Source organism: Schistocerca serialis, chromosome 1 (genome assembly GCF_023864345.2).
Source record: "Schistocerca serialis cubense isolate TAMUIC-IGC-003099 chromosome 1, iqSchSeri2.2, whole genome shotgun sequence".
NCBI classification, from domain to species: Eukaryota; Metazoa; Arthropoda; class Insecta; order Orthoptera; family Acrididae; genus Schistocerca; species Schistocerca serialis.
In genome coordinates this window covers 629,339,443-629,363,808 of record NC_064638.1, presented here as the reverse complement: position 1 = coordinate 629,363,808, position 24,366 = coordinate 629,339,443, and the positions used below count along the sequence as shown (strand labels likewise).

Sequence of the window (24,366 nt, the reverse complement as noted above, 5' to 3'; positions counted from 1 at the left end):
CTTTGCAAATTGCAGCACACAAAATGATCGTTCCTGTGGTGTCGTCGCCATTTTCCTACAAACAAACGCCAGCGCCACTGCGGATTTGCATGGAACTTCTGCGCGGACCATTGAAAAACTTTGAACCTTTCTCTGACAAGAAACGTTTGAATTGTGTTTCTATCATTTGTAGTTTTTGAGAAATAAATGTTTGAAATCTGCTCTTTCTTTTTGAAACGCCCTGTATATCGGAAGAAGGGAAGCGGTAAAGTTTTATCAAGTTCTCTGCTGGATGATGTTGGTGGGGTTTCTGTAGTTTGTAGATTTTTTTCTCTGTTGGATGGTACAAAATAACGATGACAGAGAGAACATTTGGGTGACAGATGGGAATGCAGCCTGAGGGATGCAGATCTCCTTAGACTTCAATACCTGTATGTAGTTTGGAGGTGCATCGCAATGCAGTAGCAAAAACCTCGACCTTCTCCCAGTTCCCATAGCTGCATGTACTGTCTTTTCTACTATCTTGTGTTGCAGGAGAAAATTTCGTTGATGTTGGCCTTACACATCGTACACAGTTTGCGGAGCTACAACGACATGCTCCCATTTCCACCGAGTGATCAAAAAACATGGTTCTGTTGCATTAACTTAGCTCACCCTGTTCCTCCACGGGTTGCTGAAGGTCTTAGACATAGTGCTCTCCAACTTCTACCCAGTTCGGACTTAAATTGGGATGATCACATCGATAAAGCTGAGAGGGAGGGCAGGGTAGAAACTGAGGAACAGTTACAAGATGCACAGGGGCTGTCTTAAACCACGCTGGAGTTTTACTGTAGCAGTTAGGTTCGAAAAGGGTGACTTGTTTAGAGTGCTACAAATATGATTAACCAATAGCTGTAATCATTAAAATACATGTCCAGTGCAGGTGTGGTTGAATGGGAAGACTTGATTCCAAATCGCAGACAGCATTTCTACCAGAAAGCATAACACTACGGACCTGAAGAGCCAGTGTATTTTGTACATTTTTTATGACCGTGATCTAGCGTTGCATTTTTTTAAAGTGATTCATCCCATAGTTTCCCGTCTACTGTATGTGATCATTCTCAATTAACCATTAACCTCCCTAACCTATAACCCAGTGGATGTATTGCAAAACCTCTGAGATGGCGTTGGGATAGAATGCGTTACAAATGCTGTTTGTTAGCATAAGAAATATCTAGCAGCGGCATGAGGGAGTTGCAACTAACGCCTTAATATCATGTTCCTTAACCAAATCACTTTCTAAATTTGGTGATTTTATTACGTGCCTACACCGCCAGCGACGTGTGTCCTCGATTCTGTCTGTTAATATGAATCACAATGATCACCATCTGTATTCAGTTTCGTGGTATTTGTGTGGAAGATCACTTCATATAGGTAAGAAAAGTGGGTCGCTACGCTTTCAGCTACCTAGTTTCAATTACTTTTCAGGGTAATATAACCACCGACTTCCCACAACCGAAACACATGCACTTATATCGTTGTGTATAGGAAAACCTTAGGATTTTTGGTACGTTAATGAGTAAGACGTGAATATTCTAGTACAAAATGTTTATTAACTTTTGCATATATATTTACACACAGAAAACAACTCTTTCCTCATTTTTAGGTGTAATTTTAGTAATGTCCAATTTAATTTTTAATTGTAACTTAAGCCTCTTCTGAATCATCTACTTCTTTCTCCAACAAATAATTTGACAAATAGAGAGATGGAATATTCCCGAATTCTAATACATATCTAATATTCTTCCTGTAAAATACATGTTTTATGGGTTTAACTATAAGCTCAGTTTCTTCCTGCAGTTCTTCTAGGCGAGAGCACACAGGGATTTTATTTTCCTCTTATCTCCACGATGACGCTATTGTAAAGAATTCCACATCTTCGGCAACTCTTCTGCCCCATATTCTTGAGCAGTTTCTGTATAGAACTTTTGATTTTACAATTTCTGCAAACGGGTGTCTATTAAAGTAGTTATTCCGCCAGTTTTAAACTCGTAAAATGTCTATTCTGTTGCTAGGTGGACAAAATCCAGCTGGCTACACTTAGATCCTTTTTAAGCCAATCCAAATCGGAATATAGCTTAATAAACACATTTTTCTTGTACCCGTTAATATAGTAAACATTCTCGATTCCACTGATTTTGGCCAGTATTCCAACACGTAACCACTTTCCATTGATGATCACTGCAAATGCCAATATTTTATATTGCCCCTTCGTAGCCAGATTTCTCCACACAGTGTGTTTAAATCCATATGTAAAACTGGCCTGCACATCCGCTACAGCTTCTTCCTTTTCCAATTGCAGCTTATATTCTTTTTTTATGGCGATTGTTTTCTCCATATACTCCAGTTTTCTCTTCTTTTCTTTGAGGTCCTCCATTTCCAGTTTTCTTTTCCGTACACTTAGTACGTTACCTGCACTTAAAGGAGTAGTTTCTTAAATAGGGTATGGTTTGTGTCTGTTTCATACATTGGGTCTTTTGCTTAAGAATTGTGATACAACATTATTTGTGGGAACCAGTCCCAAATTGGCGATATCTATATCGGACGGTAGTGCGAAGAAAAAAGTTCTGGACTAAGAAAAATAAGTTTCTCCTCCTGTAACAGAACGCTTTTGTGTAACACTTATATTGTCTCTGTTAGAGTCAGAGTTAAGAATCTCCATGTAGTTTATAGGTAGATATTTAAAACTGTTTGCAGAGAGAGCATAACTTATAAGCTTTCCTTGGTCTTGAGAGTCCGGCAGACTTACTTGCAAAATGCTTAAATTGGCTCTAAGCACTATTGGACTTAACATCTGAGGTCATCAGTCCCCTAGACTTAGAAGTATTTAAACCTAACTAACCTAAGGACATCACACACATCCATGCCCAAGGCAGGATTCGAACCTGCGACCATAGCAGCCGCGTGGTTCCGGACTGAAGCGCCTAGAACCGCTCGGCCACAACGGCCGGCTACTTACTTACACGCCAGTCAATTATCGGGTATTCATATTACCCCAGTAGACAAACTGCAGAACGGTATCAAACACAACAGTTGTTCTGTACGTTATCCGTTAACTGACGCCACATGGAAACAAGTGGCACAGTGTAATGTGGAACACATTGTAAATACAGCTTGTTGGTGACTGATACACGTAAACACTCTTGCACAGGGTCGAATACACGATCCATCCTGTAGTTGCATATTGTAGCCTCCAACCTAGGTAATACCGTGCTGCTTAGCCAAGGAAGATCTAAAAGTTCCTCATAGTTCCATGTCTGTACACTTTATAAAATCCGTAATGTGGTTACCAATATCTTTGTTCACTCATGGACTTGTGATTTGACATATAAATTTGCTATTATTTTTACAGTTGGAGCTTAACCACGTTAGACAGTCTATTGCAAATGTCTTATCGTTGTCCATAATCACACTGCTGTTTCCCTGGCGGTGTCCTTCCATGTGGAAGTCGAGGGTTGATATTATATTATTGTATTGTATTGTACTGTATTGTATGTTAACCGGGGACCTAGAAACGACGGAGAGGCTCCGTCCTCGCCGTAGCCGCAGTGGTCCACAACCCCACGACTACTACCGTAGTCCACTTCACCCCTCCGCCGCCCCACACCGAACCCAGGGTTCGTTGGAAACGCCCCCCCCCCCCCCCTCCCCCGGGAACATCTCACACCAGACGAGCGTTACCCCTATGTTTGCGTGGTAGAGTAATGGTGGTGTGCGCGTACGTGAAGAACTTGTTTGCGCAGCAATCGCCAACATAGTGTAATTGAGGCGGAATAAGGGGAACCAGCCCGCATTCGCCGAGGCAGATGGAAAACCGCATAAAAACCATCCATAGGCTGGCCGGTTCACCGGACCTCGACACAAATCCGCCGGGCGGATTCGTGCCGGGGACCAGGCGCTCCTTCCCGCCCGGAAAGCCGTGCGTTAGACCGCACGGCCAACCGGACGGGCCTGCATTTACGTTACTGAACGTTGTAATAACCAACAACTCTAGGATTGAACTAAACAAATACAGAATATATAACAACAGAGACAGTAGCACGTATCTAAGCGAAGTGAGCAAAAGAGAAGCATTGACTGAAGGCGCGGGTGTCAATGACGGGGAGATGTGAGTGCGTCAGTAGTTTCGATGTGAGACAGTAAGTGTCGTGATACGATACGCAATAGAGTGACCATAAATAAATGCGTGAATAGACGTTAGAAAGTGACGATGAAACACAGGGAGATGAGTGAAATGATATATGTTTTATACACACCACCTTCTTCATAGCTGTCGTAGCTGTTTCTAGCCATCAGTGTTGTGACTGGTTTGGTGCGAACCGCCGTGAGTTCCTCTGCTGCTCTAACCTCTTCATCTTGGAGTACCACTTGCACCATACGTGTAGCACTTGCGCCATACGTCATAAATTATTTGTTAGATGTACTCCAATCTCTGTTTCTCCTACAGTTTTTGGCCTCTGCAGCTCTGTCTAGTGGCATGGAAGTCATTCCTTCATGTCTTAAAAGATGTACTATCGTCCTGTCCCGTTTTATTGTCAGTGTTTTCCATATGATCCCTTCTTCGCTGATTCTGCGGAGAGCCTCCTCATACCTTATTTATCAATTTTGAACACTCTCCTGTTGCAGCACATCTCAGACGCTGCGTTCTGCCATGTTTCGGTGTTCCACTGCCTACGATTCACTACCATACACTGCTGTGCTCTAAACGTATATTCTCAGAAATTTCTTCCTCAAATTAAGGCTTATGTTTGATACCAGCAAACTTCTCATGGACTAGTTTCGTTTTTATATCCTCCTTGCTTCGTCTATCAAGGATTATTTTGCTACCAAGGTAGCAGAATTACTTAACTTCGTCTACTTCTTGATCATCAGTTTTGCTGTTAAGGATCTCACTATTCTCATTTATGCTGCTTCTCATTACTTTTGTCTTTCTCCGTTTTATCCTCAGTCCATATTCTTAGTCATTAGACTGTTTATTCCATTCAACAGATCCTATATTTCTTCTTCACCTCCTCTGAGGACGTCAGTGCCTTCAGCGAATATTATCGTTGACGTCTTTTCACTCTGAATTTTAATCCCACACTTGAGTTTTCCTTAGTTTCCAGTCTTGCTTCTTCGATGTATAGATTGAACAGTAGGGGTGAGAGATTGTATCTTTTTCCACTCATATTGTTTCCTCGTGGTTCTTGTACATGTTGTATGTTACTCGTCTTTCCCCATAACTTACCCCTATTCTCCTCAGAATTTCGAATATCTTGCACCATCCGACATTGTCGAACGCTTTTTCTAGGTCGATAAATCCTATGAGTGTGTCTTAAGTTTTCATCATCTTGTTTCCATTATCAAGCACAACGTCAGAACTGCCTCTCTGGTGCCTTTACCGTTCCTAAAAGCAAACAGTTCGTCATCTAACACAATCAGCTTGGATGCTTGATATGTTAGGCTGATTGTGCGCTAATTCTCTCGCCTACCCCTCCTATATACTTGCGGAATTGTCTGGATGGTATTTTTTCGGAAGTCTAATGGTACGTCGCCAGGCTCGTAGATTCTACACGCCAAGGAGAGTAGTTGTCTGGTTGCCACTTCTCCCAATTATTTTAAAAATTCAGATGAAATGTCGCCTATTCCTTCAAACCTTATTTGATCTAATGTCTTCCAGAGCCCCTTTATATTCTGACTCCAAATGCTGGTTCTCCTATGTCTTCCGTACCGACTGCAGCTTCTTCTGTCATGTCATCGGACAAGTCCTCCCCATCAGAGAGGTATTCAATCTACTCTTCCCCGCTACGCGATCTCTAAATTTAGCTTAATGTAAATACACTGACCACCCAAAGCATTACGACCGTCGCCCACAGCGAGGCTGAATGCCGCCTACTGGCGTTGCTGGCATATAATGAGATAAGGAAAGCGTTTAAGCGAGGGTGAGACAAAGGGAAGACTGTTAGCGCACGGCGCATAAGAACAAGCGCCTCAAAAGCGGCGAAACTGGTCGGTTGTCCGCGAGCTCCAGTCGTGTGCTTCTACTATATTAAACACGAGCAGTCGACCCGATGTTAGACATCACGCGTCATCACAGAACGCTGTGGTCGGAGGCTTGTGTGTACTGTAATACAGGATAGGCAGCGAGCTGTGGCAGATCTAACGACAGAGTACAGAGCTGCTGCAGACACAAGAGTTTCGGGGCAAACCGTTCTATGGTGGCAGTATAATGCTGTGAGGGGCTGTCACCTGGCCTTCCATGGGACCTGCCGCACTAATCGAAGGCAAGTGACAGCAGTGGAATGCGTGACCATTATTGCAGACCATCTACATCTCTTCCTGTTTGACGTTATCCCCGATGGCGATGGCATGTTTCAGAAGGATAACTGTCCGTATCACTAAGCCAGAATCATACTACAGTGACTTGATGTCTTAGCCACCAAATTCGCTCATTGTGAACACGAACTCATCCACGTCCACAAACAACCGTGCCATAATGTACGGGCATTACGTGACCTGTGAGTAGACATCTGGGAAAGCTACCAAGAGCTAAAACACATAGGTTTCTGCGACCGGTATCTGTCTCATTAAAATTATTATGGATGTACTGTCACGTGTCATCTTCCGAAATACTTGAAGTGCTATAATAAACTGACTGGTCACCAAAGTTAGGTTGGCCTTCCTCAGGACAAAGAGTAATTATATGAGAAGTGGGTGCTTCAGTATATCGCTTTTATATCAACGCTAGACCACCGACGTCGCATTTACTAGTTTTTATTGTGCTTAAAATAAGTTGTAGGGTATTAGGGAGGGGGTACGTGACTGACTATTTCTGAGCTACATGGCTTGCTGGTAGTTCGTAACCCGCTACGAATCAGCGATCAACTCATGGGGTCCGCATTTCCTTCCGTTAGTTGCGGAGAAGCGACTCTGTTTTACACAGGCTTTTAGTTTAGCCGATCGGCGCAGTGTGCTATGAGGCCGCTACACGGTGTCCACACGCGGCCCGTCATACCGGGATTGCTGGCAGCAAGGAAGCTGGGAGCCTGTAGCCGTCCTCCCTTCTGATGTTGGCAGGCTGCTTCGTGATTTCGATTGCCTCTCTTATTTTGCGTATGCACATCCACAGCAAGTATTCGTGCTTCTTGAAACAAAATAGTCTGCTCTTCTAGTGCCATTCCGTTCTGCTACCACGACTGAACATTGCGTTCATGCTCTGCTATACGACTACTTCTGGTTTCTCCAAAGTAGGTGGCATCACATTCACACGGTATGTCGTTTGTATATGTGATTTTGAGAGCGTTTATAAATCATTAATCTTCCGGACACTTCGGAAAACTGGTTTGATGCCTCTCCAGTGAAGCACGAGAGCTGTTCGTTTCTTACATTTTGTGTATCCAGCTTTTTACTGAACTTTAAGTCTCCTCTCACTGTTTCATTGGCAGCTTGGAAGGTGTCATGCAGGTTTCTCAGTTCTTGTTTCAGAATGTTTTTAGCACTGTGAGGTGGGCTCGAGCGTTCAGCAGGTGTAGGATGGAACTTTTCTGAGCCGAATTATGACGGAATTGGAAGTGTAGATATCGGATTTTGTGGATAAGTTTCCGCCAACCTCGTCTTCCAGTTGTCCCTTAAGGAGTTCTTTAATCCTTCACGTCCAGGATCGGAATAGCACAGTTCCTTTTTTGTTGTATCTTGAACTGGATGTTCTTATGCAAGCTGTTATATGGTGATGAAACTTATGCAGGTCTTCTTTTCCATTCAGCCAAAGCGGCTAAATGATCAATGCTTCGTCTACGTGTCGCAGTCTACAGCGTGGAGCGTAGGCGGAATTGCGCAAAGCCTCTAATTCGTGCAGAAAGACGGGATGCCATTGCCACTCTGTCTGTTTGTTCATAATATTTACCAAACTAGCTTAAGCAGGGAGATGATAAACATAACTGCACCAGGTAGTATTGGCACTTAATTATGACAACCGTCCTATTGTTACGTTCAAGAGAGACATTATGCAAAAGCTGATAAACATATGAACTGCTGACCTTGTATAAGTCGAACAAATTATTTGATCCTTCTCATACAATTCTGTGTGTTCCTCGGTGGGATGTAGTTTCCTAGCGAGATATTTCACCAGACTGTAGTTTGAGGAATCACACCCATGAGGTGGCTAGTTTGAGGAGTCGATCCCTTGAGCGGACTGCTTTCGTTATAGATCTCATGTACTCCATAAATTCTTAGTGTTACCGGGACTTCGGTGACGAGTTGCCTCGCTGTCATGATCAGTTCAAGAGGCTTGGATTAAGGCCCACGTCTTCTTATTTTATTATGATACAGACAGGTCAATCACCACCAAAATATCGGTTAACAGAAGAATTTTAAGCCAAACTATCATCTTTTCTTTTACTTCCATCGTTGCTTCTTCGATGTAATAATTGAACAGCAGAGGCAAAAGACTGCACTGTCTCACACTCTATTTAATCCGAGGCTTTCGTTCTTGATCTTCCATTCATATTGTTGGTTCTTGTACACGATGTGTATTACCCGATCTCCACTATATCTTATACTTGTTATCCTGAGAATTTCGAACATTTTGCATCATTTTTCACTGTGAAACTCTTTTTGTGGGTCGGCAGATCCCATGAATACGTCTTGAATTTTTTTAAAGGAGGGTTCAACGGAACAAAATTCTTTATTATGGTAACAGTGTCTGCTGAGTTGTCGGTAGGCACTCCGCAAGGATCGGTGCTATCTCCCATCCTATTTAATATCTATGTCAATGATATGCCGGTCATCCCCGAGTGCCACCTTGCACAATACGCTGACGACACAGCGCTATACACCACTGGCCGCATTACTGACGCCGTCGTCGCCCGCCTCCAGCGACAGGTGGACGCCACTGTCACCTGGTGCCGGACAAACAAAATAGCTCTCAATGCCGCCAAAACTACGGCAGTTTACTTCACGAAACGGCGCCCAGTCCTCCTCCGCAATATCTCGATTGCAGGTGTGCAGGTGCCCTGGTCCCCGACAACCACCTATCTCGGGGTCCAGATGGACCACAAGTTGCTCTTCCACTGTCATGCGGAGTATGTCACCAACAAGGGGCAAAAGCTAACCAGGGCTTTGTACCCGCTCTTTCGCAGTAGGGAACTTAACCTGCATACCAAGCTCCGCATTTACCGAACAGTTATCCTGCCTGCCCTCACGTATGGATCTGCTGCATGGGCCACGATTAGTGTCACCAGGATGCGGACGTTGCAGCGCCTGCAGAACAAAGTTCTCAGGTAGAGCCTGCACGCCCCGCCACTCACGAGAATTGTCACTCTCCACGAGGAAGCGGATATCATCCCCCTAAAGACGACCATACGCAACAACGCGCGGCGGCTCTATGAGAAAGTGGATGCCTTGCGGGACACTGTCCATGGGTTACGCCACGTTGGGACCACACTTCCACGCCGCTGGCATCGACATCCGGTTCCCCTAACCATCCTAGAGGAAACGGATTCCGACCATGGCTAACGATAGGTCTGGCACGCCCACCACGGACGCATCCTTTGGCGGGACTAGCCCCCATTCTACGTCCAATACTTTCCAATCATACCTGTCCATGTTAGGCTAAATTTTTCTGCCTGACTCATGTAGTACTGTCACCGTCAGAGGGTGGTACGGGACTACAAGTCCCACCGCCACACCTCCAAAGTGAATTGCAGTGACGCAGTCACTGCCCTGTGGAAATTTACTGCCTCACCAACACAGTTAGACCGTAGTAGACCGGTGATGCTGTATTGTAACATATTACAAAAAAAAAAAAAAAAAACTTTAACAATGGTGTAGTAAGTTAAAATAATGGTAGCATTCGATAGTACCCCCCACACATTCGGAGACACGCACACATTCAGCTGCCAGAACAGTGGTCATGTGTGTGTGTGTGTGTGTGTGTGTGTGTCTGTGTGTATGAGTATGTGTGTGGGAGTTGCGCTCGCGCGAGTGTATGTCGCAACGCACACTCCCACACATTCGGCAGTTAGAGATAATGGTTATGTGTGTGTGAGAGAGTTGCGCTTGCGTGAGTGAATGTTGTCTAGTTCAGAATGTCTTTTGGGTGAAAGCTTACTTGTTTAGCAGCCCTCTTGCTGTGCCTGTCTCCAACATCTCCACCGTATGATCAGTAGCAATCTATTCTTTTCATAAGAAAGAAGCAAGTCGGAAGAACGGTCTTGACACTGTATTCTGGAGTGACATAAATGATCACACAATCTAAAAACATAGAATATACAAAATCATATGAACATTCAGATGCCAAAGACTAAACAGTACGAGAGAATGTAAAAATACACACATCAAAACAGTTCTGCATCACCCCGGTTCCCGGAACTCCTGAAGATAGGCGTTGACTGTGTGTATTGTATCACAGACACAGTCACTTCGACTGTTCAGAGATGTCACTAAACCCGTCCAAAGATGTAAACAACCATGCATGAGTAGCGCCTACTAGACGGAGGAGGTATGACAGTCGATCAGTTCCAGTCATTCCACCTGGAAGGAGGTACACGGCTCGTGTGGACGGTCAATACCGCGGTTCGATAGCGTCCGCATTGTTACTTTGTGCCAGGAAGGGCTCTCAACAAGGGAAATGTCCAGGCGTGTCGGAGAGAACCAAAGCCATGTTGTTCGGACATGGAGGAGATACAGAGAGACAGGAACTGTTGATGACTTGCCTCGCTCAAGCCACCCAAGGGTGCATTAGATGGCCACTGACAGCAACGCCACCACGTTGAATAATGCTTTTCTTGCAGACACAGTACGTCGTGTTACGACTCAAAATGTGCGCAATTGGCTGCATTGTGGGCAACTTCACTCGCGACGTCTATGGAGAGATCCATCTTTGCTACCACGACACCATGCAGCGCGGTATACATGGGCCCGACAACATGCCAAATGAACCGCTTAGGATTGGCATGACGTTCTCTTCACCGATGAGTGTCGCATGTACCTTCAACCAGACAGTCGTCGGAGACGTGTTTAGAGGCAACCCAGTCAGGCTGAACGCTTTAGACACACTGTCCAGCAGGTGCAGCAAGGTGGCTCCCTGCTGTTTTGGCGTGGCAATCTGTTGGGGACCACGTACGCAGCTGGTGGTCAGGAAGGCGCCGTAAAGGCTGTACAATACGTGAATATCATCCTCCGACCGATGGTACAACCATATCGGCAGCATATTGGCGAGGCATTCGTCTACATGGACGACAATTAGAGCCCCCATCGTGCACATATTGTGAATGACTTCCTTCAGGATAACGACGTCGCTCGACTAGAGTGGTAGGCATGTTCTGCAGACATGAACCCTATCGAACATGCCTGGGATATATTGAAAAGGACTGTTTATGGATGACGTGACCCACCAACGGCTCTCAGGGATCTACGCCGAATCGCCGTTGAGGAGTGGGACAATCTGGACCAACAGTAGATTGATGAACTTGTGGATAGTATTCTACGACGAATACAGTCATGCATCAGTTCAAGAGGACGTGCTCCTGGGTATTAGAAGCACGTGTGTGTACTGCAATCTGGACCACCATCTCTGAAGATCTCGCTGTGTTGTGGTACAACATGGAATGTGTGGTTTTCATGAGCAATAAAAACGGTGGAAATGTTGTTTATGTTGACCTCTATTCCAATTTTCTGTACTGGTTCCGGTACTCTCGGAACCGAGGTGACGTAAAACTTTTTTTGATATGTGTTTATTATGATACACAGCGCCGCTGGCGGTTGGCGCGGAAGTTGCTTGACAGCTACGACTCATTTGCTGTCAGGCCACACACACACACACACACACACACACACACACACACACACACACTACACTGAACACAATAACGTCGCCGGTTGGCGAGATGCTGAAAAGTCATTGTCTCTCGAAACGCATAGCTGAATTGCTGAAGTACTATTAGAGTGGTTGAATGTACTCACGGGCAGCGGCTTGTTGTTGGAGTCGAGCATGGTGTCGCAGAGCGCGAGGCGGCCGTCGCGCAGCACCTGCTGCAGCAGCAGGCTGTAGGCGCCGAGCGCGCGCTCGCGGCCGAAGTAGCGGCTGTGCTGCAGCAGCGTCAGAGTCACCGCCTCGCCCGCCTCCGCCGCCCGCGCTAGCGGCCACTCGAAGTGCTGCAACAACCGCCAAAAAAAGTTCTCTTCACTTGTGGCGTCTGGTGAAGCCCGCGATGACATTGTGGTGGAAGCTCACTCTCTCATCAGCCTCCTCTTCCCCCCCACTGGCTACATGAATTGCTGCAACCAATACTTGCTCGTAATGAGTAGCAGCGCTTAATGCGTGAAGTACTTTCCAACTCAGCTGCAGCGGATTAGCATCACTGACTGGCCAGCCTATGCTGCGTGAGCTACAAGCCACTGCAAGGGCTGTAACAAGCAACGTGCACTGACTTGTAAGGATGGAGAAACGCCTCATCAGGTTGGCATTTTCTAAGTACCAACTCTGCCGAGCTAAAATAGCGTCTGCCTCCATTACACAGCACCATCCACTTGATGTTTACAAAAAAACAAACATTTCTATCTGCTAAGCAGAGGGAAGAATTTGATGAAGTCTGCAGTTCTCAGATACTGGCTACTGAAACGGAACACTATAATGTGCTAAAGAATAGCCACATTAATTTTTGAAACGATATGGAAATGGACACCCTAGCTGCAAACAGTCGTTGATATACTTCATTGGAGACATGTTGAAAATGTGTACCCCGACTGGGACTCGAATCCGGGATCTCCTGCTTACATGGCAGACGCTCTATCCATCTTTTTTAACTTTTTTGTTTTTATTTTTTTGTTTTTTACCGCTTTTTTCTCTCTTATTTTAAAGCCCCTTAGAAAATGGAACTTAAAAAAAACCAAGTGCCACCGCCAATTTTCATCCTATAACAAAAAAATCTGGTGCACTTCAGGCGTTGGCTCCTGACTAAACCTACCTCAGAGAGCTGCCTATATACCAGGGGAAATATGGGAAATCAAGGTTAGGGCTATCCTTACAAACAAAACAAAATCTTCCTTTTTCTGAAATTTATTTTTATTTTTATTTATTTATTTTTTGTTTATTTTTGTTGTGTAGTTGATCAGAGGCCATCTACGCCCCGCTGGTAATATGCTGAGTCACGTCTTCTCGAAATTGATGTGTTCCGTTCAGTTGTTCAGAAACAGGAAACCTTCTTCTCTCTTGGCTTAACACATTCCAGTTGCGAGGCGGGTCATGGAAAGCACTCCAAAGGAAGTTCAAGAAAAATTCTCTGTATTTTGTGTGACGGACAACGACATAATGACGGTCATTGAGGTATGTCCAAAAATCGAGTACAGAGTCTACAGTTTGTCCAAATAGGTAGTGAATGGCATTCCCGCGAATCCAATTCACAGCACTGGTCTTTGTCCGAGGAAAATAGTCACGTTTCGGAAATAATAATGAAAGGGGAGTAATCCGATGCGGAATGACCCGCGTTAGAAAACCAACAATACGACGAATCAATTGCCAAACCTCCGCCGCCGGTCCGCAAACAAACCGATGTTCGTCATTGTCTGGCACTCCACACCTGGAACATAGAGGTGATTGGGCGAGATGGATACGATGAAGGGGAGATTGGTTGGTAGGCTTACCATTGACAGTTATGTACCAGACAGATTGAACATTCGTGTCAAGGTAACAGGCGAACACCGCGCTCCATATATGACGCCAGTCAACCTGGGGGAACTTTTGTTCAATGGAGATTGGTGGACGACCTAATTGGAGGACATTGTGTACTGCCTTTGTCTTGAGTAAAAGCTGTCTTGGTAAGATGAGGCGTAGATAACTGAGTTCAAGAAAGAAGTATCTTATATAATGGAACTGGTCCGGAACATCCGAGATCATCACTGGGGCTGACAGTGAGACCGGCGTATATGCCGACAGGAGGAGACCAGTGAGGCTCGTAGGGCAACGTGTCCATACCGTCATCTGGGAGCTAACAAAAAGGGCGCGAGCTCTATCCGGCACGTGAAACAGACCTATCCCACCTCGTTCACGGGGAAGAGTAAGGGTTGCATAGTTAACTTTGAACAACAGCCCAGAGCTGCCAACATGCAACGTGCCACAGTAAGCGGGAAAGGCAAAACTTGAGCTACATGGGAAACTCGGGATGCGATACATACACTCCTGGAAATTGAAATAAGAACACTGTGAATTCATTGTCCCAGGAAGGGGAAACTTTATTGACACATTCCTGGGGTCAGATACATCACATGATCACACTGACAGAACCACAGGCACATAGACACAGGCAACAGAGCATGCACAATATCGGCACTAGTACAGTGTATATCCACCTTTCGCAGCAATGCAGGCTGCTATTCTCCCATGGAGACGATCGTAGAGATGCTGGATGTAGTCATGTGGAACGGCTTGCCATGCCATTTCCACCTGGCGCCTCAGTTGGACCAGCGTTCGTGCTGGACGTGCAGACCGCGTGAGACGACGCTTCATCCAGTCCCAAACATGCTCAATGGGGGACAGATCCGGAGATCTTGCTGGCCAGGGTAGTTGACTTACACCTTCTAGAGCACGTTGGATGGCACGGGATACATGCGGACGTGCATTGTCCTGTTGGAACAGCAAGTTCCCTTGCCGGTCTAGGAATGGTAGAACGATGGGTTCGATGACGGTTTGGATGTACCGTGCACTATTCAGTGTCCCCTCGACGATCACCAGTGGTGTACGGCCAGTGTAGGAGATCGCTCCCCACACCATGATGCCGGGTGTTGGCCCTGTGTGCCTCGGTCGTATGCAGTCCTGATTGTGGCGCTCACCTGCACGGCACCAAACACGCATACGACCATCATTGGCACCAAGGCAGAAGCGAGTGTCATCGCTGAAGACGACACGTCTCCATTCGTCCCTTCATTCACGCCTGTCGCGACACCACTGGAGGCGGGCTGCACGATGTTGGGGCGTGAGCGGAAGACGGCCTAACGGTGTGCGGGACCGTAGCCCAGCTTCATGGAGACGGTTGCGAATGATCCTCGCCGATACTCCAGGAGCAACAGTGTCCCTAATTTGCTGGGAAGTGGTGGTGCGGTCCCCTACGGCACTGCGTAGGATCCTACGGTCTTGGCGTGCATCCGTGCGTCGCTGCGGTCCGGTCCCAGGTCGACGGGCACGTGCACCTTCCGCCGACCACTGGCGACAACATCGATGTACTGTGGAGACTTCACGCCCCACGTGTTGAGCAATTCGGCGGTACGTCCACCCGGCCTCCCGCATGCCCACTATACGCCCTCGCTCAAAGTCCGTCAACTGCACATACGGTTCACGTCCACGCTGTCGCGGCATGCTACCAGTGTTAAAGACTGCGATGGAGCTCCGTATGCCACGGCAAACTGGCTGACACTGACGGCGGCGGTGCACAAATGCTGCGGTTCCTGGTGTGTCCGCTGTGCCGTGCGTGTGATCATTGCTTGTACAGCCCTGTCGCAGTGTCCGGAGCAAGTATGGTGGGTCTGACACACCGGTGTCAATGTGTTCTTTTTTCCATTTCCAGGAGTGTATATTGACATACCGGGTTCGTTGGAGAATGTCTAGGGAGCGACGGCGATGGTCCATAAGACCTGCTCTGATCATTAAAAGGAGGCGTCGGCAGTTGATGGTGGCTGAACGCCGGAGATCAGATGAAAAATCTATTCCCAAACAGCGAATGGTATCAACAGTGGTGAGAGGTGTAACGCACTCCACGGGAAGTCCCGTGCCAATGAACATAACTTGTGACTTACGTACGTTTAAAGCGCTACCCGACGCCTCACCATAAGTCGCTACCCACGTCATAACAGCTCGAACATCGTCGGCATTACGTAAACAGATGACTACATCGTCAGCATAGGCCGTGCAACAGAATCGGTAGCGATCTATGGACAACCCTACGAAACGTTGTCTTAGTCCACATAGCAAGGATTCTAAAAGGCGTACAAAATCGTTGATAGAGGGAACCTTGACGTACGGATCGACCTATTTTTATCGGAGGAGTGAGTCTGCCATTGTACAATAATGCTCAAAAGTATCCAAATGACCTGAATTGCATTTCGCCTGATTCGCATGCAACCCTCATAACGTAGCTGTGTAGCAGGTCCTCTAATCGGTCCTTGGTACAGTCGTTTGACTATTGAAAATGGCTCCAACAAGTCACCACTAGAAAACTCTGCTCTATATCGCAATAACTCAAGATGTAAGGTAATACCATGATACCACAAATATCAGGGAACACCTTATCACAGATAAGACTGTCCTTAAGGCTTGTAAGCTCACATTTATTACAATAAATGACATACCTGAAATGTTACCACTCTCATTATTACGTAGTAAGTTCGTCGTATCCATGATTTCCTCTTCAAAGTAACATACCGTACTTGTTATTTAACACAAAATGACATTAAAAATTAAGTAATTCACGAGCAGCTAGTTGAGAATTTGTATGAACTTCAAATGACACGACGAACCGTCTCGTTCTGCATATGGATTCAATCCCAGGTCACGCAGACTAAGATTTCGTGACTGACGGAAACTAGCAGTCATTCATGACTAGGCATACAGAGAGTGATATACCTCGATTTAAGACAGTATCAGTTAGCAAATATCAACTTTAAATTACATAACGTAAACATTTTTAAGGACGCGAATTCTTACCCAGCATGTTAAATATTGCTTCTTCACAAGTAACTTACTTGAAACGCCGTGAGGTAAAGCTTTGTGTTGGACAGGGATTCGAACCCAGAAACTAATCGGATTGTTATCGAAGCTCAATCAACTGTGACATATCGGATATTCGCGGCAGTAGCTAGATGTTTTAATGGAAATGACGAGACGAAACATTATTTTTTTCCATCCCAGGACTCCAACCCGGAACCTATCGCTGTTATATTCTAGACAAAACGAACGTTAAATATGGGTTTGTTACATCAGCAGCGACATGTGAGCATGTTTGAACTAGAAATAATATGACGAAGAGTTCAGTGCTGACTGGGAATCGAACCCCACAAATATCGTTGTTGACTACACACAGAGAGACGTCAGCTACCGAATTTTTTCTCCACTCGGAATAACATCCTTGAACTTACAGTGATCTCTCAACTAGTTGTGTGTCTGACTGAGAGTCAAAAACGTCAGATGTCGTTAGTGTTGACAACGAATGAAAATGCATTAAAAATCAAAATTATTATCCACCAGCAGATAAGTGTTCTCATGCTAGAGCTTGATAATACATAATGAAAACTTTAGTACCGGGCCAGCATTCGAACCCATTCACGCGCAATATGTGGAGATGAGGAATCTGCAGTTTTGAACAAACAACAAATTGTAGTCGAGCTGTATTGTCACGAAGGGAACAAATTCCGCGTTAAGGGCGGTCTGAGTTGCATTCCAAGTTCAGAACCAATTTTATCGACATACAAAAGCTCAAATAAAAGATGGAATAAGGGTCCTGTGACCCTACATAGCGTTTGTTTCGTTATTAGAAATAAATAACTAGTATAAGAAAGGTTACTGGTGATAGAGTTCCCACATTTCGCCAATCCTGACTTATTGTGGTTCAACCTAACGTCTACATGGTAGAGAAGGAATATCATGTTTAATGTGAATTTCAGATCACTATGCCATTATATCTTCTTCACTTTGAGTAGCCAGAAGAGAACAGAGTCTATCTATTCCTATTAAAAATCGTCGGTAGAAGCTGGAATCGAACCCACACCAGCAGCACAGGTACCCGGCATCAATCCAACGGACCACCAACTCCTCTGCCATACAACTCATTTATCTATCATAACAACCATGCGGCACACTCGATGAGAATTCTGACCCACAGGCTCCCTGTAGTGGTTTGCAGCATGTTCAGTACAATCATTTACTTGGTTGACCATATCGCCATGAACTAGCTGCCTCGGCTGCCCAGTGCATACATTCGACTATTTTGTAATCACCGAAATAAAATCACGTAACTGCCACCTACACCGAACTGCTAATAGTGTAGGATGCAGAAATTTTAATAGGAAGTGTTCCGTTCCATTTGAGCTACTCTATTGCGCTATGTGTTTGTTGAAAACGTCCTGCAGTGCAAAAGAAAAGCTGTAACTGTCTGTCTCTCAGAAGTCTAGATCCGGCCATATGCATTATACCACAGCACTGTGGAACGCGCAAGTTCTGGAGAAACTCTTCTTGACTTCTGGAGGTGCTGCAGTTAGACGACAGCTAGTAGCGTCACGGTAAGTGTCGCGCACTGTAGATAAAAAGTGGTGGGTTCTATTACATTCGCTTCTACATTTTTTACAACGCAATTCTGCTGTCTGCTGAAGTTACCAATTTAATGGAACTTTGAACATAATTCCCTTCACTTCTCAACCCAAAATAGCCTCATGTGGAAAAATGGCTAACTTCTGCGACATTTTGTTCTTTTCAAGTTTATTAGACGGCCAGGCCGCAGATGCATCTCGAAGCTTTTGTATTATGTGTGGGGAGAGCGCATCGTGCCAAAATAGTCACAACCGTATTTCTACATTAACTGTCGTCTGCTAGAGGCATTTTATTCTTCTTCAAACCTTGTTTGACAGCTTTAACTCAGAACAAGTTTTCTACATGCATGTAATCAATAAACTGGATGTGCATTGTCAGAATGTTAGAGATAACATCAGAGAATTTGCATATATCGTTGATGATGAATTTCTCTCTCATGTTTATTACTGTTTTAACAACACTAAAAGAAACCTTACGAAAATTGTGCACTTTATTATAAGAAATGTAATAAAACTACCCTCGATAACCTTACGACGAAAGTCTGTTTTGATAAAACTGAGTATCTGTGCAGAAGCATGTCTCTGTCGGTACGAATTAGTAAAATACTACTCACTTTGATTTCGATTGGGTCTGTGTTTAATTGGTATGCTGTCATACTCAACAGGTATGCAAATGTGGCATTTCATAAATAAAGTTATGTATTCCTAGAAACCCAAAATTTGCTTGTCAGCAGCGGAAAGAGGCGTTACTTGTTGTTCAGCTTAGTAAGTTTTTCACCATTGCACTATGAGCCGAAAGTATTTTCTTGCGATTTCCTTATCGATATTTGATCTGACTGTTTGTAGCTCTTTCATAGAAGGAATGAAAACGCTACACTCACTGAGACTGGAACTGTGAACCATAACAGACGGGTCAGTACCTTACCACAGAGCTGGCGAAGAAGTATGTGTCTTATCTTCCTCTTACGAGACCGATAGTGGCTACAACTCGTAAACCGCTATTTGAAGGACGAGATTAGTTGCGATTTCCACGTGCAACGACTTTCCTGGGCTGAAAACCGTAAATTTACAATATTTTGTTACACCTCAAGCGATAACAAGTCAGATTTTTCAATGGAAATAACAAGTAAAATCAAGTGAACTTTGAGGCTTAATTCCGTGCACACCAGGAAGTAACTCGTCGATCACAGAGTTGCCAAACATACATTGCCTTGTTGCCAAATCTCAGTTACAATACCAGCAGGAAGAAGACGAACCGATGTGATCTGACAGCGGGCTGGGAAGTGACCATAGCTGGTGTCTCCAAGTCGCAGCTGCAACGGCTTGGAATACGTAATGCGTCTGATTCGCATCTCTGTAGCTAGGTTTAGGGACTGGAGCGTAGTTACTAATAATACTCAGAACTGACTGCAAACTATGCATCATGAATCAGTAACTCTCGTATTTGTTTTTATATTTCTTTCGTTAGTGTACTCAAAACTAAGAAATTAATTTACAGACGTTTTCGTGCCTCGCCGATAGTCGAGCGCAACAAACAAATAAAAATAAAAAAAAGAATGTGTGTGTGTGTGTGTGTGTGTGTGTGTGTGTGTGTGTGACAGAGAGAGAGAGAGAGAGAGAGAGAGAGAGAGAGAGAGAGAGAGAGAGAGAGAGATAAAAATCAAAAAGAATGAGAGAGAGTAAAAAATTGTAAAGAAATTGAATCATGGAATCCAAAGAACTCTTTCATTAAAATGACACGTTCCACATCATTACGATAATCGTGTTCATGATCTATGAAACAAGAATTAATCTAATGTAATCTAATCTAATCATATCGTATTGATGACTAGCCATGAAGAGTCATGAATTACCGAAGTTTTTGCCAATACCAGTAACCAAATTTAACCTTGAAAATAAAAGACGACAATTTTTGTAATAAACCGGGACTTCTGTCAAGACCCTTTCGTCCCTGTTAATTAACCACGAAAAATGTCTGATATACCTCTATTCTGAAGTAACAAAGTGTGCATGCATTTAAAGATGAAGTGCATGATGTGAAGTTCCGTGACAGAGATACGAACCCATCACAGTTCCTTCTCTGTCTACAGAATACTTTTCAGGTTAATATCAAACATCAGTAATTACTCGTAGATTACTTTAAAACTAAAGTAGTTGATGAAGACGTTACTTGATAACAAAAACGCGGTGCCTTTCTTCATTTACTTGCGCCTAGAAATGGCTATCGAGTACTGCCAAACCCAAAGGCAAGAGATCTTACTGCCTTCCGACATACGTCGCTGTCAGTTCTTCCATATGATTTGGTCGACATAACCTGTTTCAAGTTGTGTATGACAGACAATGTTTTAGAAAATCAATTGTTTTCCTTTGCAATAAACGGAAAGATTTTCATTCTAAGTATCCAAGTACAAAATTTTCGCAATATTAGTTCATATTTAATATTCGCTTCTATAATGTAGGAAAGTATTTCACAATTGCAAAACTGGCATCCGACTCATTGACCTTACACTTCTTCGCTGACCATAAATTCTGGCTCAGAGTGACACCAGATTAAGTAACCTAATGTAGCGAAGACTGTTTACCAGTTCTCTTTCTCATCGGAAAATACGCAATTCACTCATTGGGCTCCATAAGTACACTGTAACAGTAATTTCTGTGTGTATGCAATGCATACAGGTTAGAATTTAGTGGTGGTCTCTCTTCCACTTCTGTATACAATATGCCTGACCTAAACGGGCCCCTTATCATTACAGGCCCTGGGCAGTGCAACATCATACTGACAACAGTAATGTGCTTATACTGACAACCTGACTCTTCGTTTTCAAAAATGGCTCTGAGCACTATGGGACTCAACGGCTGTGGTCATAAGTCCCCTAGAACTTAGAACTACTTAAACCTAACTAACCTAAGGACATCACACACATCCATGCCCGAGGCAGGATTCGAACCTGCGACCGTAGCGGTCGTGCGGTTCCAGACTGTAGCGCCTTTAACCGCTCGGCCACTTCGGCCGGCACTCTTCGTTTTACCTGAATTTGTAATCATTTAAATAAAACAACATGACCCTCCAGTGGGAGACATTTCGTCCCTCTTTTCCTTTTGTGAAATTTGTCAGTAAGCCTTTTGCCTTCCAGCCAGCGAAATGCGGCAGAGTACGGCCGGTAAACGATTCACAAACCACGATTTAGTGCCGTTAAGACGATTTCTTGAAACATTGTCGTAGCTGAAGGAATTTAGTTTCGTCTTAAATCGTCTCAATCAGCAATGTTCACAGACATCTCAAATAGGAAAAAGCTCATTATCCAGGTACGAAGGTTGTAAAAGAAACTTCCCACAGTTTGTGTCAGGTTGATCTTTTCGTCTGATAGCACTGCTTAAGTATTTGGTCTATGAGGTATCACAAGTAGTGTTCCTGTAGCTGTGAGAATCATTGGTTGCAAACGAGTTTAACCCCAATGGGTACAGTACTGCTAAATATTCTAAATGATTATGAACCTAAGTCTGAGTTTATCCGAAAACTGACGCGAATTTATAATATCGAAGCTAGACTGTGTATCCTTGTCTTCCTTTAGTGGGCATTGGAAGGCGTTTGCACACACGTATCCAATACTATGAATACCATGAACGCTATAGTTAACGTTGCTCTCATAAACTACTTTTGTTTTTTAATTCTTCTGGGTCTTCAGCGTGCAATATGTGTTGCAGATACAGTCTTAGAGCAAAAAGCTGACCGCCGAGTCGTTCACGTAAAGTGGGCAATACAGTCGTGCTCCTCTCAGAATCCTATGTCCGGCAATATGCTCGATCTGGCAACACTGTAGACTGCGGCACTTCCCAGAGGAAGTCTTGACTTCAGTCTTAGTACTTTATTCTTGACTACGACGGTAGTCTTGAGGTAAAACGCGAGACTAGCTGATACGACGTCTGGTAACTAAAAGCACACGTCTACAAAGTTTTTATCGCCCCTTTCCTCTCGGTACTGAAGCTATGAGTGTAATTCAAGCGAATCTACAATAGATTTCGCTTTCTGTCACACTGGTAATAACAGTTTGGTCCAACAACGTTTTAGTGAAAGATTTCTTTGCCGACCATCTGCCTCTGAACACCGCATGTGTCTGAGTTCTCTGGGACCCGTTTGCTGCCTACCGGCGGGGGCTGAGACACTGCATTGTCTCGCCTTCTGCCGACAACGTCTGCTCCACTCCGCACTCTCGACCATGTAAAATGCTTCAATGTTGTTGAGTGGTGACCCATAAAATCTGTCTACGATTTGTTCAAATGGCTCTGAGCACTACGGGACTTAACATCTGTGGTCATCAGTCCCCTAGAACTTAGAACTACTTAAACCTAACTAACCAAAGGACATCACACACATCCATGCCCAAGGCAGGATTCGAACCTGCGACCGTAGCGGTCACGCGGTTCCAGACTGAAGGGCCTTCGATTTGTGTTTCACTCTTGATAGCAAAGGAGGCACAAAACCGTTTTTATTTGATGATTATTTTATTATACTAGAATGCAATACATCAATGTGGCACAGAATTAATTTCGTTGTTTCTGATCCAGTGCACTACAGTTAAAGCGTCACATTCAGTTCTTTTCCTTTCACGAGAGGTTCCTCAAATAATTTATTATTGTCATGGATTCATATGTGTTAGTCAAGGCACAGAGAGTAAATGCGATGTAATGTGTTTGATTTCTTTCTTTGATTCTCTATGGTAAATGGATGCAAAAGATTGTGTCAATACCTATTAGAACCTGCTCTATAGCTACTCAGGCAAATTGCTTGTTTTGAGGTCTATACCTTAATCAATGGAGAAGTGAACGCTGTTCACAAGTGATATTTAAAATATTCAATTGAATTTAAGGCGACAAAATTGCCCATATTTGAAGCTACCCAGAGAAAAAGTAAGTTGCTAGAGCCACTGTTAGCAAATGTCTGCAGGGAGTTCCTAATTGCTTCTGTGGAAATTTAGCATAGAGGCCCTATAGTAATCAAGAGGTTCATTTCCTTCATACTTATCACCCTGGCATGTGAGTCTTAAGTGAAGAACAATATTGAAATTCGTATCGCTGATGGTCGATTCGAATTTCTTCAGAGACGCTGGGATTGTGAAGCACCTTGTCAGTCAGAAAGCCAGGATTTATGACCATTTGTTCTTACTGAGTCGAGCTACCAAGAGGATTTGATGTCTAAAGGTTTTCTTCCGATTTCGATACAGAATTTTTTCTGGAAATTCGCAGCTCCATAAAATATACCAGAAAAAAAAGCTCGCATACGCTGGCCCCTACCAAGGCTACAACTGACGACTGATTGAGCCGTTCTGACCAAAGACACGGGCGGTACGACCGGGCTACGGACACACTGCTGCCTGTACGCCACACTCATCTTGGTATTTGCCGTTCAGTCTCATAACGCATCATCATCATCATCTTGGACAGTTTCCAGCCACTGGCTGGGTCTGTCGGGAACACAAGCCTCTCCATCGTGTTCTGTCTTTCCACCATTCCTCCTCTTCCACCTTCGTCCAGTTCTCTCCTCTTCTCGTCACACATTCCTTCACTCCCTTCACCCATCTATCTCTTGGTCTTCCTCTGGGCCTCTTCCCCTCCAGTTGCAGATCAAACATCCTCTTTGGAATTCTTCCCTCATCCATTCTCTTCATGTGTCCATACCACTGCAGTCTTGATTTTTCTATACTGTCCTGTACTGGTTCCTCCTTTAGTCTTTCCCTCACATACACATTTCGCAATCTGTCTCGTCTTGTTACACCCAACCTGCTCCTCTGGAACTTCATTTCACTAGCCTGTATTCTACTTTTGTCGCTTTTGTGCATTACCCATGTCTCACTTCCGTATGCCAATATGGGGACAAAGTAGGTTCGGTATATAATTCCCTTGGATTTCTGTGGCACCTCCTTGCTCCAAATAAGCCCCCTAATGCATTTGTAGAACTGCCCTGCTTTTCTGCACCTTTCATTTATTTCCATTGCGTTTCCCCCCTTACTTTCAATCACTTGTCACTTATGTGAAGAATAGTATTTCTTTAGGCACAAAAAGTGAATTTTCTGTCTCAGT

At 44.4% G+C, this 24,366-nt stretch overlaps 1 protein-coding gene across 1 annotated transcript in view; it reads right to left on the bottom strand.

Annotated features, from left to right (window-relative positions):
* LOC126419675 (otoferlin-like) overlaps positions 1–24,366 on the bottom strand; it is a 468,560-nt gene that overhangs the window by 346,722 nt on the left and 97,472 nt on the right. The window contains exon 3 of the mRNA XM_050086891.1: positions 11,959–12,150. Within this exon, the coding sequence (XP_049942848.1) occupies positions 11,959–12,150 (192 nt within the window). The remainder of the gene's footprint in view (positions 1–11,958; positions 12,151–24,366) is intronic.